General features: G+C 46.0%; 1 protein-coding gene across 1 annotated transcript in view; it reads right to left on the bottom strand.

Moving 5' to 3' along the window:
- Nucleotides 1-25461, bottom strand: part of LOC140428891 (synaptonemal complex protein 2-like) — a 573438-nt gene that overhangs the window by 88846 nt on the left and 459131 nt on the right. The window contains exon 14 of the mRNA XM_072515538.1: nucleotides 22345-22441. Within this exon, the coding sequence (XP_072371639.1) occupies nucleotides 22345-22441 (97 nt within the window). The remainder of the gene's footprint in view (nucleotides 1-22344; nucleotides 22442-25461) is intronic.

Here is a 25461-nt window from a genome sequence, read left to right as displayed (position 1 = left end):
TTATATTACAGGCCTCAACCCAGTCACGATCTTGACCGAGCACATCCCCACTCAACTCTTGTTAGATGGCAGACATAGAACATAGAAAATACAGCACAGAACAGGCCCTTCGGCCCACGATGTTGTGCCGAACCTTTGTCCTAGATTAATCATAGATTATCATTGAATTTACAGTGCAGAAGGAGGCCATTCGGCCCTTTGAGTCTGCACCGGCTCCTGGAAAGAGCACCCTACCCAAACTCAACACCTCCACCCAACACCAAGGGCAATTTTGGACATTAAGGGCAATTTATCATTGGCCAATTCACCTAACCTGCACATCTTTGGACTGTGGGAGGAAATCGGAGCACCCGGAGGAAACCCACGCAGACACGGGGAGGACGTGCAGACTCCGCACAGACAGTGACCCAAGCCGGAATCGAACCTGGGACCCTGGAGCTGTGAAGCATTGTGCTATCCACAATGCTACCGTGCTGCCCTTAAGAACAAATAAATCTACACTATATCATTTTACCGTAATCCATGTACCTATCCAATAGCTGCTTGAAGGTCCCTAATGTTTCCGACTCAACTACTTCCACAGGCAGTGCATTCCATGCCCCCACTACTCTCTGGGTAAAGAACCTACCTCTGATATCCCTCCGATATCTTCCACCTTTCACCTTAAATTTATGGCCCCTTGTAATGGTTTGTTCCACCCGGGGAAAAAGTCTCTGACTGTCTACTCTATCTATTCCCCTGATCATCTTATAAACCTCTATCAAGTCGCCCCTCATCCTTCTCCGTTCTAATGAGAAAAGGCCTAGCACCCTCAACCTTTCCTCGTAAGACCTACTCTCCATTCCAGGCAACATCCTGGTAAATCTTCTTTGCACCTTTTCCAAAGCTTCCACATCCTTCCTAAAATGAGGCGACCAGAACTGTACACAGTACTCCAAATGTGGCCTTACCAAAGTTTTGTACAGCTGCATCATCACCTCACGGCTCTTAAATTCAATCCCTCTGTTAATGAACGCGAGCACACCATAGGCCTTCTTCACAGCTCTATCCACTTGAGTGGCAACTTTCAAAGATGTATGAACATAGACCCCAAGATCTCTCTGCTCCTCCACATTGCCAAGAACTCTACCGTTAACCCTGTATTCCGCATTCATATTTGTCCTTCCAAAATGGACAACCTCACACTTTTCAGGGTTAAACTCCATCTGCCACTTCTCAGCCCAGCTCTGCATCCTATCTATGTCTCTTTGCAGCCGACAACAGCCCTCCTCACTATCCACAACTCCACCAATCTTCGTATCGTCTGCAAATTTACTGACCCACCCTTCAACTCCCTCATCCAAGTCATTAATGAAAGTCACAAACAGCAGAGGACCCAGAACTGATCCCTGCGGTACGCCACTGGTAACTGGGATCCAGGCTGAATATTTACCATCCACCACCACTCTCTGACTTCTATCGGTTAGCCAGTTTGTTATCCAACTGGCCAAATTCCCCACTATCCCATGCCTCCTTACTTTCTGCATAAGCCTACCATGGGGAACCTTATCAAATGCCTTACTAAAATCCATGTACACTACATCCACTGCTTTACCTTCATCCACATGCTTGGTCACCTCCTCAAAGAATTCAATAAGACTCGTGAGGCAAGACCTACCCCTCACAAATCCGTGCTGACTATCCCTAATCAAGCAGTGTCTTTCCAGGTGCTCAGAAATCCTATCCCTCAGTACCCTTTCCATTACTTTGCCTACCACCGAAGTAAGACTAACTGGCCTGTAATTCCCAGGGTTATCCCTAGTCCCTTTTTTGAACAGGGGCACGACATTCGCCACTCTCCAAACCCCTGGTACCACCCCTGTTGACAGTGAGGACGAAAAGATCATTGCCAACGGCTCTGCAATTTCATCTCTTGCTTCCCATAGAATCCTTGGATATATCCCGTCAGGCCCGGGGGACTTGTCTATCCTCAAGTTTTTCAAAATGCCCAACACATCTTCCTTCCGAACAAGTATTTCCTCGAGCTTACCAATCTGTTTCACACTGTCCTCTCCAACAATATCGCCCCTCTCATTTGTAAATACAGAAGAAAAGTACTCGTTCAAGACCTCTCCTATCTCTTCAGACTCAATACACAATCTCCCGCTACTGTCCTTGATCGGACCTACCCTCGCTCTAGTCATTCTCATATTTCTCACATATGTGTAAAAGGCCTTGGGGTTTTCCTTGATCCTAGCCGCCAAAGGTTATTCATGCCCTCTCTTAGCTCTCCTAATCCCTTTCTTCAGTTCCCTCCTGGCTATCTTGTATCCCTCCAATGCCCTGTCTGAACCTTGTTTCCTCAGCCTTACATAAGTCTCCTTTTTCCTCTTAACAAGACATTCAACCTCTCTTGTCAACCATGGTTCCCTCACTCGACCATCTCTTCCCTGCCTGACAGGGACATACATATCAAGGACACGTAGCACCTGTTCCTTGAACAAGTTCCACATTTCACTTGTGTCCTTCCCTGACAGCCTATGTTCCCAACTTATGCACTTCAATTCTTGTCTTGACAACATCGTATTTACCCTTCCCCCAATTGTAAACCTTGCCCTGTTGCACGTACCTATCCCTCTCCATTACTAAAGTGAAAGTCACAGAATTGTGGTCACTATCTCCAAAATGCTCCCCCACTAACAAATCTATCACTTGCCCTGGTTCATTACCCAGTACTAAATCCAATATTGCCCCTCCTCTGGTCGGACAATCTACATACTGTGTTAGAAAAGCTTCCTGGACACACTGCACAAACACCACCCCATCCAAACTATTTGATCTAAAGAGTTTCCACTCAATATTTGGGAAGTTAAAGTCGCCCATGACTACTACCCTATGACTTCTGCACCTTTCCAAAATCTGTTTCCCAATCTGTTCCTCCACATCTCTGCTACTATTGGGGGGCCTATAGAAAACTCCTAACAAGGTGACTGCTCCTTTCCTATTTCTGACTTCAACCCATACTACCTCAATAGGGTGATACTCCTCGAACTGCCTTTCTGCAGCTGTTATACTATCTCTAATTAATAATGCCACCCCCCCCACCTCTTTTACCACCCTCCCTAATCTTATTGAAACATCTCTCACCAGGGACCTCAAACAACCATTTCTGCCCCTCTTCTATCCAAGTTTCCGTGATGGCCACCACATCGTAGTCCCAAGTACCGATCCATGCCTTAAGTTCACCCACCTTATTCCTGATGCTTCTTGCGTTGAAGTATACACACTTCAACCTATCTCCGTGCCTGCAAGTATTCTCCTTTGTCAGTGTTCCCTTCCCCACTGCCTCACTACATGCTTTGGCGTCCTGAATATCGGCTACCTTAGTTGCTGGACTACAAATCCGGTTCCCATTCCCCTGCCAAATTAGTTTAAACCCTCCCGAAGAGTACTAGAAAACCTCCCTCCCAGGATATTGGTGCCCCTCTGGTTCAGATGCAACCCGTCCTGCTTGTACAGGTCCCACCTTCCCCAGAATGCGCTCCAATTATCCAAATACCTGAAGCCCTCCCTCCTACACCATTCCTGCAGCCCCGTGTTCAACTGCACTCTCTCCCTATTCCTAGTCTCGCTATCACGTGGCACCGGCAACAATCCAGAGATGACAACTCTGTCCTGGCTTTTAACTTCCAGCCTAACTCCCTAAACTTGTTTATTACCTCCACACCCCTTTTCCTACCGATGTCGTTGGTACCAATGTGCACCACGACTTCTGGCTGCTCACCCTCCCCCTTAAGGATCCTGAAGACACGATCCGAGACATCTCTGGCCCTGGCACCCAGGAGGCAACATACCTTCCGGGAGTCTCGCTCGCGACCACAGAATCTCCTATCTATTCCCCTAACCATTGAATCTCCTACAACTATTGCTTTTCTATTCTCCCCCCTTCCCTTCTGAGCCCCAGAGCCAGACTCAGTGCCAGAGAACTGGCTGCTAGGGCCTTCCCCCGGTAGGTCATCCCCCCCAACAACATCCAAAACGGTATACTTGTTTTGAAGGGGAACGGCCACGAGGGATCCCTGCACTGTCTGCCTGTTTGTTTTTTTCCCCCTGACTGTAACCCAGCTATTCTTGTCCTGTACCTTGGGTGTGGTTACCTCCATGTAACTCTTCTCAATCACCCCCTCTGCCTCCCGGATGATCCGAAGTTCATCCAGCTTCAGCTCCAGTTCCCTAACATGGTCTTTGAGGAGCTGAAGTTGGGTGCACTTCCCGCAGGTATAGTCAGCGGGGACACCGGTGGTATCCCTCACCACCCACATCCTACAGGAGGAGCATGCAACTGGCCTAGCCTCCATCCCTTCTTACCTGACAGAATATAGCTGCCCTGTGGACTAACTAGATCTCCGCCCTCCGACTCTGCTCCCAGTCAGCTACACTTTCTGTAAACTCCTGGCTCTCTTCGCACTCTTTGCGGAAATGTCGGAAACAAAATGAAAGGAGCACCTAACTCCCTCCTCACCTAACTCCCTCGGTCACCAAACTCTTACTATAGCACTCAAAAAGCACCAAATTCAGCACTCAGTGCAGACTAAAAGATGGTTCAGTTCGCCAGATCAGAGCAGCTCGCTGGACACTGTTACTACAAGGCAGGGACATCTTGGTGAAGCACACCACGACCCACACATTTTTGGCAGACAATTTGCAATACGCAGGGACCCACATGAATGCCAGGTAATTTCAGCCAAACCCCACACAGGACCCTTTTTTCCCAAGACACGACAACTACCAGGGTGAGTATTTAAGTTTAAATTCACTTTACTTGCAGGAGCAGCACTTGGTGTTTCGGCGGGAGCGGCGTGCGGGGGCTGCCGGTGGGTGAGTATTTAAGTTTGAAACACTTACCTGGTCCCGTTTCTGATCTTCTTTGCTGTTTTTTTTTTTAAACTTTATTTTTTTAAGGCGGGAACCGGAAGTTCGACCCGAGGACTTCTGGGAAGGTTCCCCCCCTCACCAATCAATTTTGGTGGAGAGGAAACCCGAGACACTACACGTGTAGTGTCTCCCACCCGCCCTCCTCCTCTAACCTAATAATAAAACCCATTGGTGTGAGGTAAGTGCCATATTTTATTATAATTTTTTCTTTTTTTTTTGATTTATTTGTCAGCCAGATCTTGGTTGAAAGTTAGAGGGATGGCAGAGAAGGGAGTGCAATGTTCCTCCTGCAGGATGTTTGAGGTGTGGGATGCCGTTAGCGTCCCTGCTGATTTTACCTGCAGGAAGTTCAGCCATCTCCAGCTCCTCCAAGACCGAGTTAGGGAACTGGAGCTGGAGTTGGATGAACTTCGGATCATTCGGGAGGCAGATGGGGTCATAGATAGCAGCTTCAGGGAATTAGTTACACCACAGATTGGAGATAGATGGGTAACTGTAAGAGAGACTGGGAAGAAGCAGTCAGTGCAGGGATCCCCTGAGTTCCCCTGAGTAACAAGTATACCGCTTTGGATACTTGTGGAGGGGGGGGACTTACCAGGGGTAAGCCATGGGGTACGGGCCTCTGGCACGGAGTCTGTCCCTGTTGCTCAGAAGGGAAGGGGGGAGAGGAGCAGAGCATTAGTAATTGGGGACTCGATAGTCAGGGGCACAGATAGGAGATTTTGTGGCAGCGAGAGAGACTCACGTTTGGTATGTTGCCTCCCGGGTGCAAGGGTACGTGATGTCTCGGATCGTGTTTTCCGGGTCCTTAAGGGGGAGGGGGAGCAGCCCCAAGTCGTGGTCCACATTGGCACTAACGACATAGGTAGGAAAGGGGACAAGGATGTCAGGCAGGCTTTCAGGGAGCTAGGATGTAAGCTCAGAACGAGAACAAACAGAGTTATTATCTCTGGGTTGTTGCCCGTGCCACGTGATAATGAGATGAGGAATAGGGAGAGAGAGCAATTAAACACGTGGCTACAGGGATGGTGCAGGCGGGAGGGATTCAGATTTCTGGATAACTGGGGCTCTTTCTGGGGAAGGTGGGACCTCTACAGACAGGATGGTCTACATCTGAACCCGAGGGGCACAAATATCCTGGGGGGGAGATTTGTTAGTGCTCTTTGGGGGGGTTTAAACTAATGCAGCAGGGGCATGGGAACCTGGATTGTAGTTTTAGGGTACGGGAGAATGAGAATATAGAGGTCAGGAGCACAGATTTGACGTCGCAGGAGGGGGCCAGTGTTCAGGTAGGTGGTTTGAAGTGTGTCTACTTCAATGGCAGGAGTATACAAAATAAGGTAGGGGAACTGGCAGCATGGGTTGGTACCTGGGACTTCGATGTTGTGGCCATTTCGGAGACATGGATAGAGCAGGGACAGGAATGGATGTTGCAGGTTCAGGGGTTTAGATGTTTTAGTAAGCTCAGAGAAGGAGGCAAAAGAGGGGGAGGTGTGGCGCTGCTAGTCAAGAGCAGTATTACGGTGGCGGAGAGGATGCTAGATGGGGACTCTTCTTCCGAGGTAGTATGGGCTGAGGTTAGAAACAGGAAAGGAGAGGTCACCCTGTTGGGATTCTGGATGATTCTGGATAAGAGCGAAAGTAACAGGGTAGTTATTATGGGAGACTTTTACTTTCCAAACATCGACTGGAAAAGATATAGTTCGAGTACAATAGATGGGTCGTGTTTTGTACAATGTGTGCAGGAGGGTATCCTGACGCAATATGTTGACAGGCCAACAAGAGGCGAGGCCACTTTGGATTGGTTTTGGGTAATGAACCAGGCCAGGTGTTGGATTTGGAGGTAGGAGAGCACTTTGGGGACAGTGACCACAATTCGGTGACGTTTACGTTAGTGATGGAAAGGGATAAGTATACACCTCAGGGCAAGAGTTATAGCTGGGGGAAGGGCAATTATGATGCCATTAGACATGACTTGGGGGGGATAGGTTGGAGAAGTAGGCTGCAAGTGATGGGCACACTGGATAAGTGGAGCTTGTTCAAGGAACAGCTACTGCGTGTTCTTGATAAGTACGTACCGGTCAGGCAGGGACGAAGGCGTCGAGCGAGGGAACCGTGGTTTACCAAAGAAGTGGAATCTCTCGTTAAGAGGAAGAAGGAGGCCTATGTGAAGATGAGGTGTGAAATTTCAGTTGGGGCGAAGGATTGTTACAAGGTAGCGAGGAAGGATCTAAAGAGAGAGCTAAGACGAGCAAGGAGGGGACATGAGAAGTATTTGGCAGCTAGGATCATGGAAAACCCAAAAGCTTTCTATAGGTATGTCAGGAATAAAAGAATGACTAGGGTAAGAGTAGGGCCAGTCAAGGACAGGGATGGGAAGTTGTGTGTGGAGTCTGAAGAGATAGGCGAGATACTAAATGAATATTTTTTGTCAGTATCCACTCAGGAAAAAGATAATGTTGTGGAGGAGAATGCTGAGACCCAGGCTATTAGAATAGATGGCATTGAGGTACGTAGGGAAGAGGTGTTGGCAATTCTGGACAGGCTGAACATAGATAAGTCCCCGGGGCCTGATGGGATTTATCCTAGGATTCTCTGGGAAGCCAGGGAAGAGATTGCTGGGCCTTTGGCTTTGATTTTTATGTCATCATTGGCTACAGGAATAGTGCTAGAGGACTGGAGGATAGCAAATGTGGTCCCTTTGTTCAAAAAGGGGAGTAGAGACAACCCCGGCAACTATAGACCGGTGAGCCTCACGTCTGTTGTGGGTAAAGTCTTGGAGGGGATTATAAGAGACAAGATTTATAATCATCTAGATAGGAATAATATGATCAGGGATAGTCAGCATGGCTTTGTGAAGGGTAGGTCATGCCTCACAAACTTTATCGATTTCTTTGAGAAGGTGACTGAACAGGTAGACGAGGGTAGAGCAGTTGATGTGTATATGGATTTCAGTAAAGCGTTTGATCAGGTTTCCCACGGTAGGCTATTGCAGAAAATACGGAGGTTGGGGATTGAGGGTGATTTAGAGATGTGGATCAGAAATTGGCTAGCTGAAAGAAGACAGGGTGGTGGTTGATGGGAAATGTTCAGAATGGAGTTCAGTTACAAGTGGCGTACCACAAGGATCTGTTCTGGGGCCGTTGCTGTTTGTCATTTTTATCAATGACCTAGAGGAGGGTGATTGAGTAAATTTTCAGACGACACTAAAGTCGGTGGTGTTGTCGACAGTGCGGAAGGATGTAGCAGGTTACAGAGGGACATAGATAAGCTGCAGAGCTGGGCTGAGAGGTGGCAAATGGAGTTTAATGTAGAGAAGTGTGAGGTGATTCACTTTGGAAGGAATAACAGGAATGCGGAATATTTGGCTAATGGGAAAGTTCTTGGAAGTGAGGATGAGCAGAGGGATCTAGGTGTCCATGTACATAGATCCCTGAAAGTTGCCACCCAGGTTGATAGGGTTGTGAAGAAGGCCTATGGAGTGTTGGCCTTTATTGGTAGAGGGATTGAGTTCCGGAGTCATGAGGTCATGTTGCAGCTGTACAAAACTCTGGTACGGCCGCATTTGGAGTATTGCGTACAGTTCTGGTCACCGCATTATAGGAAGGACTTGGAAGCTTTGGAGCGGGTGCAGAGGAGATTTACCAGGATGTTGCCTGGTATGGAGGGAAAATCTTATGAGGAAAGGCTGATGGACTTGAGGTTGTTTTCGTTAGAGAGAAGAAGGTTAAGAGGAGACTTAATAGAGGCAGACAAAATGATCAGGGGGTTAGGTAGGGTGGACAGTGAGAGCCTTCTCCCGCGGATGGAAATGGCTAGCACGAGGGGACATAGCTTTAAACTGAGGGGTAATAGATATAGGACAGAGGTCAGAGGTAGGTTCTTTACGCAAAGAGTGGTGAGGCCGTGGAATGCCCTACCTGCAACAGTAGTGAACTCGCCAACATTGAGGGCATTTAAAAGTTTATTGGATAAGCATATGGATGATAATGGCATAGTGTAGGTTAGATGGCTTTTGTTTCGGTGCAACATCGTGGGCCGAAGGGCCTGTACTGCGCTGTATCGTTCTATGTTCTATGTACCTGTAAGCTGGTGGTTGTAGTGTCAGGACACAGGACACAGTAAAAATCTATGTAGATGGCTCCTCCACTGTTGAGGACGGTGTAAGAATCACGGGATGTGGGATTTATATGGAGGATTCACAGGGACGCCCACTAGAAGAGGTCTCTTTAAAATAGCCCGGCCACTTAGGTTCGCAAGCAGCAGAACTCGCAGCCATAGCTTATGTAGTTAATCACCCGGACACTTTTCCAACACCTGCGGACATACACTCAGACAGCTTGTATGTCTGCAACAGTTTAACAGAATTCCTCCCCCTATGGGAATCTCGAGGTTTTGTATCCGCCGACAGAAAACCCATACCCTCTGCCCCTTTACTGAAATACATTCTTAAAGAAGCCACCGGCCGCACATACGGCATCATTAAAGTAAAGAGAATCACCGCATCTCCCCACCCGGTAATCACAAGGCCAACGCCTTAGCTGAAGCAGGATCACGCAATGGTCACATCTCGTAACTACCCGAAGAACAGGTGTATTCCATCCACCTTTCCCAAACCAATACTGAAGATTTATCCCAAGCCCAGAAAGCAGACTACTCCCTTAAACAGGTACTGAATGGCACCTACCCAGCCCCCAATGATAAATGGAAGGACACACTCACAATACAGGACGGAATAGTTATAAAGGATCGAATTTATGTGGTCCCCACCCAAGACAGAAACCAGTTAATCTACCAATTCCATGCCGGACACGGACATCAGGTCATAGACACCACCATTGCCCATGTAAGACCTTTGTGTTGGTGGCCCGAATTGAAAAGCAATGTCCCACATTATGTTGAAAATTGCCTCATTTGCGCTCAGAACAATCCAGAACATTATGCAAAGAAGAGACAATTAAGACACAACCGACCTGTAGAAGTTCCCTGAAATAAATCTGCATTGGTCCCCTCCACCCCCCTGCAGAAACGGTTTCAAGTATGTGCTGGTTGTTATAGATACATTTACAAAATGGGCGAAGCATTCCCCACATGTTCAAACCATCAACTTTAAGATGGTTTCATTTTTCACCTTTTCACTTTCTTTTAAACAATGCAGACAGTTAATATACTTTTGGTTTCAAAAAACAACACACACAAACAGGTATAATAACAGTCCATTTTAGTTCTTCTTCCTGTAACTCGTCATCACTTTCTTGAGAAAGTATCGGCTATTACGTTTTCTCCTGCCACATGTATTATTTTTAAATAAAATGGCTGTAACAATATAAACTCCATCGAAACAGTCTGGCATTGTTATTCCGGAATCACTCCAAAAACGTTAGTGGATTATGATCAATATAGACAATTGTGTCAGGCGGATTGCTGGTCACATAAATTTGAAAATGTTGCAAGGTAAGCACCAAGCTCAAAGTCTCCTTCTCAATCGTGGAATACTTCTTCTGTGAGAATTCAATTGTTTTGAAAAATAACCAATAGGCCGCTCTAGCCCTTCGTCGTCGTCTTGTAGAAGCACCGCACACACGCCCACATCACTCTCATCAACAGCCACTTTGAATGGTTTTGCGTAATTTGGGATGGCTAACACAGGAGCGGTGGTTAACACAGCCTTCAGGCCGTCAAATGCCTGTCGACACTCCGATGTCCGCTGGAATTTGATACGCTTATTCAGCAAGTCCGCCAGTGCGGTGACAACACTGCTAAAATTCGGTACAAATTTCCGGTAAAATCCACTCATACCCAGAAATCGCATTACTTCCTGTTCTGTCGAGGGTATCGGAAGCTCCCCAATAACTTTTGTTTTCACATCCCGTGGGACCATTCGACCCTGTCCGATTGTATGGCCAAGGAAAGTGACTTGGGCTTTTCCAAATTCACTTTTGGCTAGGTTTATCACCAAACCCGCCTCCTGAAGTCGATCGAATGTCACCATCAGATGTTTTAAATGTTCTTTCCATGTATGGCTGAAAATTCCCAGATCGTCGATGTATACAGCACAATTGGGTAATCCTGAAACAACTTTGTTAGTTAACCATTGAAATGTGGCTGGGACGTTTTACATGCCAAATGGCATAACTTTGAATTGGTACATACCATCTGGAGTCACAAACGCTGAAATCTTCTTTGCCCTGTCGGATAAAGGTACCTGCCAGTAACCTTTGAGTAAATCCAATTGGGAAATACAAGCTGATTGTCCCACTTTCTCAATGCAATCCTCCAAACGTGGGTTAGGATAAGAGTCCATTCTTGTAACTGCATTAACCTTTCCATAGTCCACACATAACCGTTGGGTACAGTCCGGTTTTGGTACCATCACTATGGGTGAGCTCCATTGGCTGCAACCCACTTAAATTATACCATTTCTAAGCATACTTTCAATCTCTTTGTGAACCTGTGCCAATTATAAAGGGTTAAGTCTATATGCATGTTGTTTAATTGGAGCAGCATTTCCCACATCTACATCATGCATAGCCATTTTAGTACTTCCCAACTTATCTCCACAAACTTGCCCATGTGATATCAATAAGTCTTTCAGGTCAGTCCGTTTTCCTCTGGAATATAAATCAACAATTTATCCCAATTTTTAAGAACATCCTCATTTTCCAATTTAATTTGAGGTATGTCAAATTCAGTCATCTGGATTTGGTTCGTCACTTTGAGTTAGAATCATTAAAACCTCCTCCTTTCAAAGTACCTTTTAAGCATATTCACATGACACACGCGATGAGTCTTCCTTCTATCTGGCGTACTTCCCACATAATACACCTCACTTAATTTCCTTTTGATCTGATAAGGTGCACAAAACCTTGTTTTTAAAGGTTCACTTACCACTGGTAACAATACTAAAACTTTATCTCCACAGGCAAAACTACGAACTTTGGATTTCTTGTCCACTACCCATTTCATCACATGTTGTGCAACTTTTAAATGTTGTCTAGCCAATTCCCCTGCTCTATTTAATCGTTCCCTAAAATTTGACACGTAATCCAATAATTTAAATTCTGATTTCTCACTCACCAATTTTTCCTTCGTCAATTTAAGTGGTCCTCTTACCTCATGACCAAAAAATAGTTCAAATGGACTAAATTTGGGTAACTAATTAGGTGCATCCCTAATTGCAAACAGTACGAATGGAATTCTTTTATCCCAAACCTCTAAATAATCTTGACAATAAGCCCACAACATTGTCTTTAATATCTGATGCCACCTTTCTAATGCTCCCTGCGATTCTGGATGGTACGCAGTTGATTTAAATTGTTTTATTTCTAAGCTATCCATGACTTCCTTGAATAACCTTGAGGTAAAATTTGATCCTTGAACCGATTGTATTTCTGTGGATAGTCCATATCGAGTAAAGAATTTAAGTAACTCCTTCACAATCTTTTTAGCTGTAATATTACGCACTGGAATGGCCTCTGGAAACCTAGTAGACAGATCCATTATAGAGAAAAGATATTGATTTCCACTTTTTGTTTTAGGACGTGGTCCTACGCAATCAATTAAGACCCTTGCAAAAGGTTCCTCAAATGCTGGAATGGGTATTGAGGGCGCTGATTTTATCACTGCTTGAGGTTTTCCTATCGCTTGACATGTGTGACATGAATGACAAAATTTAACTACATCTTCATGTAGTCCAGGTAAATAAAAATGTTTTTGGATTTTAGCTTGAGTTTTCCTTACTCCCAAATGACCTCCCATTGGTACCTCATGTACAACACGCAACATCTCCTTTCAATACCCTACCGGCATAACTACTTGATGAACTTCTGCCCACTTTATATCCGCCTGCATATGTAAAGGTCTCCATTTGCTCATCAAGGCATCACTTTTACGGTAATAACACTCTGGAATACACTCAGATTCCTCATCCGTGTATGCTTTCTGATACATCCGGTTTATTTCTACATCGTTCTGTTGTAACTCCGCCAATTTTCCTGAACTAAAAATATCTGCCTCATCCTCCACCTGTTCTTGATCTTTTTCAATCATCTGACCAAAAATCGTTTCTGATAATTTCACTTCATCTGGACCACTGGGAGCTCTTCCGGGGCAGGTGTGACCTATATAAGAAGGACGGGTTGCATCTAAACCGGAGAGGCATAAATATCCTGGCCGCGAGGTTTGCTAGTGCCACACGGGAGGGTTTAAACTAGTATGGCAGGGGGGTGGGCACGGGAGCAATAGGTCAGAAGTGAGAGCATTGAGGGAGAACTAGGGAATAGGGACAGTGTGGCTCTGAGGCAGAGCAGACAGGGAGAAGTTGCTGAACACAGCGGGCCTGGTGGCCTGAAGTGCATATGTATTAATGCAAGAAGGATTACGGGTAAGGCAGATGAACTTAGAGCTTGGATTAGTACTTGGAACTATGATGTTGTTGCCATTACAGAGACCTGGTTGAGGGAAGGGCAGGATTGGCAGCTAAACGTTCCAGGATTTAGATGTTTCAGGCGGGATAGAGGGGGATGTAAAAGGGGAGGCGGAGTTGCGCTACTGGTTCGGGAGAATATCACAGCTGTACTGCGGGAGGACACCTCAGAGGGCAGTGAGGCTATATGGGTAGAGATCAGGAATAAGAAGGGTGCAGTCACAATGTTGGGGGTTTATTACAGGCCTCCCAACAGCCAGCGGGAGATAGAGGAGCAGATAGGTAGACAGATTTTGGAAAAGAGTAAAAACAACAGGGTTGTGGTGATGGGAGACTTCAACTTCCCCAATATTGACTGGGACTCACTTAGTGCCAGGGGCTTAGACGGGGCGGAGTTTGTAAGGAGCATCCAGGAGGGCTTCTTAAAACAATATGGAGACAGTCCAACTAGGGAAGGGGCGGTACTGGACCTGGTATTGGGGAATGAGCCCGGCCAGGTGGTAGATGTTTCAGTCGGGGAGCATTTCGGTAACAGTGACCACAATTCAGTAAGTTTTAAAGTACTGGTGGACAAGGATAAGAGTGGTCCTAGGATGAATGTGCTAAATTGGGGGAAGGCTAATTATAACAATATTAGGCGGGAACTGAAGAACATAGATTGGGGGCGGATGTTTGAGGGCAAATCAACATCTGACATGTGGGAGGCTTTCAAGTGGCAGTTGAAAGGAATTCAGGACCGGCATGTTCCTGTGAGGAAGAAGGATAAATACGGCAATTTTCGGGAACCTTGGATAACAAGAGATATTGTAGGCCTCGTCAAAAAGAAAAAGGAGGAATTTGTCAGGGCTAAAAGGCTGGGAACAGACAAAGCCTGCGTGGAATATAAGGAAAGTAGGAAGGAACTTAAGCAAGGAGTCAGGAGGGCTAGAAGGGGTCACGAAAAGTCATTGGCAAATAGGGTTAAGGAAAATCCCAAGGCTTTTTACACATACATAAAAAGCAAGAGGGTAGCGAGGGAAACGGTTGGCCCACTGAAGGATAGGCAAGGGAATCTATGTGTGGAGCCAGAGGAAATGGGCGAGGTACTAAATGAATACTTTGCATCAGTATTCACCAAAGAGAAGAAATTGGTAGATGTTGAGTCTGGAGAAGGGTGTGTAGATAGCCTGGGTCACATTGAGATCCAAAAAGACGAGGTGTTGGGTGTCTTAAAAAATATTAAAGTAGATAAGTCCCCAGGGCCTGATGGGATCTACCCCAGAATACTGAAGGAGGCGGGAGAGGAAATTGCTGAGGCCTTGACAGAAATCTTTGGATCCTCACTGTCTTCAGGGGATGTCCCGGAGGACTGGAGAATAGCCAATGCTGTTCCTCTGTTTAAGAAGGGTAGCAAGGATAATCCAGGAAACTACAGGCCGGTGAGCCTTACTTCAGTGGTAGGGAAATTACTGGAGAGAATTCTTCGAGACAGGATCTACTCCCATTTGGAAGCAAATGGACGTATTAGTGAGAGGCAGCATGGTTTTGTGAAGGGGAGGTCGTGTCTCACTAACTTGATAGAGTTTTTCGAGGAGGTCACTAAGATGATGGATGCAGGTAGGGCAGTGGATGTTGTCTATATCGACTTCAGTAAGGCCTTTGACAAGGTCCCTCATGGTAGACTAGTACAAAAGATGAAGTCACACGGGATCAGGGGTGAGCTGGCAAGGTGGATACAGAACTGGCTAGGTCATAGAAGGCAGAGAGTAGCAATGGAAGGATGCTTTTCTAATTGGAGGGCTGTGACCAGTGGTGTTCCACAGGGATCAGTGTTGGGACCTTTGCTCTTTGTAGTATATATAAATGATTTGGAGGAAAATGTAACTGGTCTGATTAGTAAGTTTGCAGACGACACAAAGGTTGGTGGAATTGCGGATAGCGATGAGGACTGTCAGAGGATACAGCAGGATTTAGATTGTTTGGAGACTTGGGCGGAGAGATGGCAGATGGAGTTTAATCCGGACAAATGTGAGGTAATGCATTTTGGAAGGTCTAATGCAGGTAGGGAATATACAGTGAATGGTAGAACCCTCAAGAGTATTGAAAGTCAAAGAGATCTAGGAGTACAGGTCCACAGGTCATTGAAAGGGGCAACACAGGTGGAGAAGGTAGTCAAGAAGGCATACGGCACGCTTGCCTTCATTGGCCGGGGCATTGAGTATAACACTTGGCAAGTCATGTTGCAGCTGTATAGAACCTTAGTTAGGCCACACTTGGAGTATAGTGTTCAATTCTGGTCGCCACACTACCAGAAGGATGTGGAGGCTGTAGAGAGGGTGCAGAAGAGATTTACCAGAATGTTGCCTGGTATGGAGGGCATTACCTATGAGGAGCGGTTGAATAAACTCGGTTTGTTCTCACTGGAGCGAAGGAGGTTGAGGGGAGACCTGATAGGTCTACAAAATTATGAGGGGCATAGACAGAGTGGATAGTCAGAGGCTTTTCCCCAGGGTAGAAGGGTCAATTACTAGGGGGCATAGGTTTAAGGTGAGAGGGGCAAGGTTTAGAGTAGATGTACGAGGCAAGTTTTTTACGCAGAGGGTAGTGGGTGCCTGGAACTCGCTACCGGAGGAGGTGGTGGAAGCAGGGACGATAGTGACATTTAAGGGGCATCTTGACAAATACATGAATAGGATGGGAATAGAGGGAGATGGACCCAGGAAGTGTAGAAGATTGTAGTTTAGTCGGGCAGCATGGTCGGCACGGGCTTGGAGGGCCGAAGGGCCTGTTCCTGTGCTGTAGATTTCTTTGTTCTTTGTTCACCTTTATCTTCACTCTTTGATTTCTCCTCTTGTCTTAGAATCATAGAATCATAGAAGTTTACAGCATGGAAACAGGCCCTTCGGCCCAACCAGTCCATGCCGCCCATTTTTTACCATTAAGCTAGTCCCAGTTGCTCGCACTTGGCCCATAACCCTCTATACCCATCTTACCCATGTAACTATCTAAATGCTTTTTAAAAGACACAATTGTACCCGCCTCTACTACTACCTCTGGCAGCACATTCCAGACACTCACTACCCTCTGAGTGAAGAAATTGCCCCTCTGGGCCCTTCTGAAACTCTCCCCTCTCACCTTAAACCTATGCCCTCTAGTTTTAGACTCCCCTACCTTTGGGAAAAGATGTTGACTCTCTACCTTATCTATGCCCCTTATTATTTTATAGACCTCTATAAGATCACCCCTAAGCCTCCTATGCTCCAGGGAAAAAAGTCCCAGTCTATCCAGCCTCTCCTTATAACTCAAACCATCAAGTCCCGGCAACATCCTAGTAAATCTTTTCTGCACTCTTTCTAGTTTAATAATATCCTTTCTATAATAGGGTGACCAGAACTGCACACAGTATTCCAAGTGTGGCCGTACCAATGTCTTGTACAACTTCAACAAGACGTCCCAACTCCTGTATTCAATGTTCTGACCAATGAAACCAAGCATGCCGAATGCCTTCTTCACCACCCTGTCCACCTGCGACTCCACCTTCAAGGAGCTATGAACCTGTACTCCTAGATCTCTTTGTTCTATAACTCTCCCCAACGCCATACCATTAACTGAGTAGGTCCTGGCCTGATTCGATCTGCCAAAATGCATCACCTCACATTTATCTAAATTAAACTCCATCTGCCATTCGTCGGCCCACTGGCCTAATTGATCAAGATCCCGTTGCAATCCTAGATAACCTTCTTCACTATCCACTGTGCCACCAATCTTGGTGTCATCTGCAAACTTACTAACCATGCCTCCTAAATTCTCATCCAAATCATTAATATAAATCACAAATAACAGTGGACCCAGCACCGATCCCTGAGGCACACCACTGGTCACAGGCCTCCAGTTTGAAAACCAACCCTCTACAACCACCCTCTGTCTTCTGTCGTCCAGCCAATTTTGAATCCAATTGGCAACCTCACCCTGGATCCCGTGAGCTTTAACCTTCTGCAACAACCTACCATGCGGTACCTTGTCAAAGGCTTTGCTAAAGTCCATGTAGACAACGTCTACTGCACTGCCCTCATCTACCTTCTTGGTCACCCCCTCAAAAAACTCAATCAAATTTGTGAGACATGATTTTCCACGCACAAAGCCATGCTGACTGCCCCGAATCAGTCCTTGTCTCTCTAAATGCCTGTATATTCTGTCTCTCAGAATACCTTCTAGCAACTTACCTACTACAGACGTTAGGCTCACCGGTCTGTAGTTCCCAGGCTTTTCCCTGCTGCCCTTCTTAAACAAGGGCACAACATTCGCCACTCTCCAATCTTCAGGCACCTCACCTGTGGCTGCCGATGATTCAAATATCTCTGTTAGGGGACCTGCAATTTCCTCCCTAGCCTCCCACAACATCCTGGGATACATTTCATCAGGTCCCGGGGATTTATCTACCTTGATGCGCTTTAAGACTTCTAGCACCTCCTCCTCTGTAATATGCACACTTCTCAAGACATCACTATTTATTTCCCTTAGTTTCCTAACATCCATGCCTTTCCCCACCGTGAATACCGATGAGAAATATTCATTCAGGATCTCACCCAACTCTTGTGGCTCTGCACATAGATGTCCTTGTTGATCCTTAAGAGGCCCTACTCTGTCCCTAGTTACTCTTTTCCCCTTTATGTATCTGTAGAATCTCTTTGGATTCTCCTTTGCATTATTTGCCAAAGCAATTTCATGTCCCCTTTTTGCCCTCATGATTTCCCTCTTAACTCTATTTCGACAATCTCTATACTCTTCAAGGGATCCACTTGATCCCAGTTGTTTATGTACGTCATATGCCTCCTTCTTCTTTTTGACCAGTCTCAATATCTCGAGTCATCCAGGGTTCCCTACTTCTACCAGCCTTGCCCTTCACTCTAAAGGGAATGTGCTTACCCTGCACCCTGGTTAACACATTTTTAAAAGCCTCCCATTTACCAGCTGTCCCTTTGCCTGCCAACAGTCTCCCCCAATCTACCTCTGAAAGTTCCTGTCTGATACCATCAAAATTTGCCTTGCCCCAATTAAGAATTTTAACTCTTGGGCCAGACCTATCATTCTCCATAGCTATTTTAAAACTAATGGAGTTATGGTCACTTGTCCCAAAGTGATCCCTCACTAACACTTCTGCCACTTGCCCTTCCTTATTTCCCAAGATGAGGTCAAGTTTTGCCCCCTCTCTAGTCGGTCCATCCACATACTGAATGAGAAATTCCTCCTGAATACACTCAACAAATTTCCCTCCACCCAAGCCCCTAATGCTATGGCTGTCCCAGTCAATGTTGGGAAAGTTAAAGTCCCCTACTATTACCACCCTAGTTTTCTTACAGATATCTGTAATCTCCTTACATATTTGCTCCTCAATTTCCCGCTGACTATTTGGGGGCCTGTAGTACAGTCCTATCAAGGTGATCTCTCCCTTCTTATTTTTCAGTTCCACCCATATAGACTCAGTGGGCGAACCCTCGGATATATCCCCTCTAAGTACTGTCGTAATGTTCTCCCTAATCAAAAACGCCACTCCCCCTCCTCTCTTACCTCCTGTTCTATCCTTTCTATAGCATCTGTACCCTGGAACATTGAGCTGCCAGTCCTGCCCCTCCCTTAGCCATGTTTCAGTCATAGCTATAATATCCCAGTCCCATGTGCCCATCCATGCCCTGAGTTCATCCGCTTTGCCCGTCAGGCCCCTTGCATTGAAATAAATGCAGTTTAATGTAGACTTTCCTTGCTCTCTGCCCTGCTTTCTCTGGTCATGCTTTACACACTCTCCCTTCCTGCCTTTTGTTTCCGTCCCCACTGACTTCCTACATCGGTTCCCATCCCCCTGCCACATTAGTTTAAACCCTCCCCAACTGCACTAGCAAACACACCCCCGAGAACATTGGTTCCGGTCCCACCCAGATGCAGACCGTCCGATTTGTACAGGTCCCACCTCCCCCAGAACCAGTCCCAATGTCCCAGGAATTTGAAACCTTCCCTCTTGCACCATCTCTCAAGCCACGTACTCATCCTAGCTATCCTGTCATTCCTACTTTGACTATCACGTGGCACTGGTAGCAATCCTGAGATTACTACCTTTGAGGTCCTACTTTTTAGTTTAACTCCTAACTCCCTAAATTCATGTTGTAGGACCTCATCCCGTGTTTTACCTATAGCGTTGGTGCCTATATGTCTTAACCTGTGACTTTGTTGCTACACAATCCTGATAAATCCCCGGATAGTCGTCCTTAAACATTTCAGTTGTCTGATTTTCCACTGGCTTATCAACCACAATCGGCATCATTCCCACCTGAGATCCAGCTATATCATTACCCAAGATAAACTGTATTCCTGGACAAAATAGTTTCTCTATTACTCCTACTACCACTTCACCACTCTTCACTACTCTTCTCACCCTGAATACCACATATTATCATCTTTTCTGCCAATGTTCCTCCCAAACTACATAACTCCTCATCTCTCACCATTAAAGATTGACTTGCTCCCGTATCTCTTAAAATTATGACTTCTTTACCTGCTCCTCCTGATACACATGAGTAAACTTTACCCACACAAGTAAATTCTTTAAAGACATCTGGCCCCTTCTTATCAATCACTTCTTGATCAGGCTGTACAATCTTTTGCACCTCCTTCGCTTCACTTGGGCTTTCCTTCACCACTTTAACAAACCCCACTGTCTTATCCTGTTTTACCATATCGACCTTCCCAGTGCTTTACGTCAACCACCAACACTGTGACTTTACATGGCCTAGTTTATTACAGTGAAAACATTTTAAACTTTTCATGTCTCTTTCATCCTCCTGGATTCCTTTTTTAATCTGAGGTACACTCTCCTTGTTATCTTCCATCAGATCACCTTTGACTCTCCCACTTGAGTATTTCTCATGTCCCCAGTTTCTATCCCTCACAGGCTGAAACTGATGTCGGAAACCAAGCTTTGATTTATTAACTAATTCATAATCATCTGCCATTTCTGCTGCTAACCTCACAGTTTTAACCCTCTGCTCTTCCACATGAGTGCTCACTACATCAGGAATTGATTTTTTTAAACTCCTCCAAAAGTATAATTTCTCTGAGAGCTTCATACGTTTGGTCTATTTTCAAAGCCCTTATCCACCCATCAAAATTACTCTGTTTGATCCTTTCAAACTCCATGTATGTTTGACCAAATTCTTTCCTTAAATTTCTAAACCTTTGTCTGTGGGCTTCAGGCACTCGTTCACATACACCTGAGATGGATTTTTTCACCTCCTCATACGTCCCAGGTACCTCCTCCGATAGTGATGCAAACACTTCCCTAGCCCTGCCTCCCAGCTTTGCTTGAATCAGTAATACCATTTCATTTGTTTAGCTACCTTCTCAAATGAATTGAAAAAGGCTTCTACCTCCTTCTCATCAAACCTTGGCACTGCGTGGACATATTTAAATAGATCCTCACCAAGCCTTCGACTATGACGCTCTTTCTCACTATCCTCATCACTATCCTCCAACTGTACCTGTCCCTTTACGTCCGCCAATTTTAACTGACTGTCATGGCAGCACGGTAGCATAGTGGTTAGCACAATTGCTTCACAGCTCCAGGGTCCCAGGTTCGATTCCCGGATTGGGTCACTGTCTGTGCGGAGTCTGCATGTTCTCCCCGTGTGTGCGTGGGTTTACTCCAGGTACTCCGGTTTCCTCCCACAGTCCAAAGATATGCAGGTTAGGTGGATTGGCCATGCTGAATTGCCCCTTAGTGTCCAAAATTGCCCTTGTGTTGGGTGTGGTTACTGGGTTATGGGGATACGGTGGAGGTGTGGGCTTGGGTAGGGTGCTCTTTCAAAGAGCTGGTGCAGACTCGAATGGCCTCCTTCTGCACTGCAAATTCTATGATTTTATGTTTCATGGCCATTTTCTGAAGTTCAAACTCTCTCTCTTTATCTTTTTCCCTGATCTGTATCTCCCTTTCCCTTCCTTTTTTTTCTGCTAGGGCTATTCTTTCTCTTTTCCTTTCTTCTCTCTCTTTTTCTTATTCCTCTCTATCTTCTTTCTTTTCCCTCTCTCTCTTTCATACTCAAGCTGCTTTAATTCTTTCTTATATACCATTTGTTTAATTTGTAACTGAATTTTTGCCATTTCCAATAAGACAAACTGTATCTCAGGCAATTTTAAATGCTGAGCCACTGCCATAATTACCTCATATTTTCGCATGTTGTCATGTAATGTTAACTGCAATGTTTTTGCCAACTCTAAAAGCCTGTTTTTAGCCTCTGTCCGTAAGTGCCGCTCATTCACTGACCTAGTGCTGCTCTTTCGCTGACACAGATCTGCCCCTCCGTTGACATGGTGTTGCTCATTAACTGACACAGTAGTGCCCTTTCGCTGACAGTGCTTGTCACTCAATGACTCAGTGGCACCCTTCCGCTGACACAGTGCTGCCTCTCCGCTGACATAGTCCTGCTCATTCACTGACACAGGGCTGCTGTTAAGATATGGTCTGTCTGTCCTGTGTTCCCTTTTGATGCCCGACTGAGTGCCTGATCTGATTTATATTCTTCTGGTTAGCTACTACAAATTTCCTGCACCCTTTGTGACTTCTGTTTAAATTGCAGCCTTTGGATACTGGAACCCCCGCCCGCCCCTCCTCCCCATTCTGATGAGCTAGTCATAAAACACCCCCTTCAGGTTCTGTGGCAGAACCTTGACAAGCAGCCAAACAGTGTATGTAGAATTTTCAGCCTTTTCCTATCGGGGCCTGGTGAAGCCAGTCAGAAACTTTCAGGAAAGAATATGGATTTCTGGAGACTGCTATCTTTTGTTCAGTTCTGTGAGGAAAGCCAGCGAGTAAGGACCCTGAATACCTTCTCTCTCCTCTTTCTCTGCCAGATGATTTTAAGAGGCATTCTGGACAAATCTGTGAAGACTTTCTTGTTTAAGGGGCGCAGGCAGCGATCAGAACTTTAAATCTTTAATTTCCAATGATGAATGCCAATAAAATGTGGTGGTGAACTTACAATTTACTGACATATACGCACTCTTGGTGGCCAGCATTTCTGTATCAGTTACAATCATTGAAACTTCTGATGTCTTCTGTTTATAAGGAGCAAGTTTCTGAAATTAAAACAAAAACACAAAATGTTAATTCCAATCAATTCATCAAACTGAAAAAACTTTAAAACTGCCCCAAATTTCAACACTGAGCCTGACTGTTGATATATTGCAAGTTTCAGATTAGAGCTACTCTTGACACTGTGACTCAGACACTAAAATCACATCCTGCTGGGGGTGATGTTGGGCAGAAAATCACTATCCACACCTTTACCTAACAGCATTAGGCTGTGTAAGTATGGGAGTGCAGAAGGAAATCAGACAGAAGTTTGGGTTTAAGGACTCAGCAGCACCAAATGTGTGACAGCCACTTCATCATGCTGCCAAATGTCTTGTTCGTTGTAGGGTAGCAAGCGTGTTAATCACCTATTATCATAGATCATAGAATTTACAGTGCAGAAGGAGGCCATTCGGCCCATCGAATTATTAGGGAGGGATTAGGAACTGGCATAAGACCATAAGACATAGGAGTAGAATTAAGCCACTTGGCCCATCGAATCTGCTCCGCCATTCAATCATGGCTGATATTTTTTTCATCCCCATTCTCCCAATAACCCCTGATCCCCTTATTAATCAAGAACCTATCTATCTGTGTCTTGAAGACACTCAGTGATTCACTATCTGAATCACTGGCAATCGTTTAAAACAGAGATGAGGAGGAATTTCTTCACTAGCTGACAAAATTCCTCCACATCTCTGTTTTAAAGGATTGTCCCTTTAGTCTGAGATTGTGTCCTCTGCTTCTAGTTTTTCCTACAAGTGGAAACATCCTCTCCATGGCCACTCTATATAGACATAGACCTACATGCCCTTAAACTGCTCATTTACCCTTTGTTATGACAGTTAATCTTTCTGTCTTTCTGCAAGACAGGCTGGGGCTGAAGGTTGCAGGGATTGGGGTCTCTTTATTTAGCGGATCTCTGTGGAGATATGTTTATTTAGGAGTCTCTGTAGGGGTTCTTTGTGGGGCTCCCTTTACATAGGGGATCACTATAGGGAGTCTCTGGTGGGGCGCAGGGGGGGGGGCGTCATCCCCATACTGGTGGGGAGGTCTGTACCCCTTAAACAAGAAAGTTTTCACAGATTTGTCCAGAATGCCTCTTAAAATCATCTGGCAGAGAAAGAGGAGAGAGAAAATATTCAGGTTCCTTACTCCCAGGCAGCGGACTCAATCATCGCTGTGCAGGTGGGGGGGGGGAGCTGAATTGCATTGCGGGGGGGCGTTGCCACAGGATCTCGGTATCGTCTTCCCACTCATCATGGCGGTCGATAGCCGGATTCCCTAGTGAACCCCTCGCAAGCTTCGTCATGCAAAGATTTGCATAGCTAAAGATTGTGGCCCACTCCCTGATTTGCACTCCATCAGATGCAACTCAGTTCCAGCGATAGAACACAGGGCCGGATTCTCCATTTCAGAGACTAAGGTTGGCGATAGGACTGAATCGGTGGACTTCTGCAACCACAAAAGTGGTGCCGGTCCCAGAGCAATCCATGATCGGTAAATGGTCTAGAACCGGCATCATGTGGAACTCGAGCAATTACAATGACCGACCGATTGGCCGGGGTCAGGTTTGCCTCTTGAGAGGTTGACAATCTACTGTCGCATACCAACACTCCACCCACACTCATCCTGACCAACAAGATGGCAGCATGAAGAGCAGCATCTCGGTTCGCAGATGCGGTGCTGGAGACTCTGCTGATGGCGTGGAGGAGAGCCGGGCCACCCTGTCCCCAGGGTGGGAAGGAGGCTGCCACCCGTTGCCATACACCAGGCCTGGGCGCAGGTGGCAGAGGTTGTGAGCGCTGTGAGCCCACCACCAGGACCGGCTAGCAGTGCCGGAAGCTGCACAAACGGGACTTCCGGTTGTGACCATCGAGTGAGTAGTCACATACATGGCAGCTCCTGCTTAAAGGACAGAAAATAATTATTTTTCCCCAATACAGGATGGAATTTTGATGTAAAGGCATAGGTGAACGTTGGAGGAGAAGTATGTCTGCTGGTTACCAGACCCGGCAGAAAATGTTTAAATGCAGCAGCAACAGCCACTTAAAGCATGCAGGCGGGGGAAGGGCTGATGCAAGCTGGATGGCCCAGATGCAGCAGCTGATGGCTTTTATCAAGGCGGAATTCCATCAGCAGAGAAAGGAAATGCATGAGGATCACGCATAGGCCATCTAAGAAGCTGTGGCACCCCTGAAGAGTTCTCTGGAACGGGTGGAGAGGTGTTTGGAGGTGCAGGGGTCACAGATTCGGGGTCTCGAAGGAGTGATCTCGGACCACAGCGATCGTGTGGTGGCTCTGGAGCCGGAGCTCCTAGGAGACCTCTGTAAAACGTTGAGGGAAAAGGTGGAGGAGCAGAATATTGCCTCTAGGGACAAAGGGATAAGGGACAAAGAAATGGCTGAGCAATTGAACACATACTTTGATTCTGTCTTCACAAAAGAGGACACAAATCAGATGTCAGAAATGTTGGAGAATGAAAGGTTTAGTGAGAGGGAAGAACTGAGGGAGATCAACATTAGCAGAGAAATGGTGCTGGGAAAAATTGATGGGATTGAAGGCGGATAAATCCCCAGGGCCTGAGAATCTGCATCCCAGAGTGCTTAAGGATGTGGCTCTGGAAATAGTGGATGCATTGGTGGTCATCTTCTGGGATTCTATCGACTCTGGAACAGTCCCTGCAGATTGGAGGGTAGCTCACGTCACTCCGATTTTCAAAAAGGGAGGTAGAGAGAAAGCTGGGAATTATAGACCAGTAAGCCTCACATCGGTAGTGGGGAAAATTCTTGAATCCATTATCAAGGACTTTATAGCGGAACATTTAGAAAGCAGTGGCAGGATCAGTCAGAATCAGCATGGATTTATGAAGGGAAAATCATGCTTGACAAATCTGTTGGAATTCAGTACGGTAGCACAAGTGGATATAACTGTGGCTTCACAGCGCCAGGGTCCCAGCTTCGATTGTCCGCTGGGTCACTATCTGTGCGGAGTCTGCACATTCTCCCCCTGTCTGCATGGATTT

The sequence above is a fragment of the Scyliorhinus torazame genome, chromosome 8 (genome assembly GCF_047496885.1).
Source record: "Scyliorhinus torazame isolate Kashiwa2021f chromosome 8, sScyTor2.1, whole genome shotgun sequence".
NCBI lineage: Eukaryota > Metazoa > Chordata > Chondrichthyes > Carcharhiniformes > Scyliorhinidae > Scyliorhinus > Scyliorhinus torazame.
The sequence above is the reverse complement of the archived record's forward strand: the minus strand, read 5'-3'. Positions and strand labels throughout refer to the sequence as shown.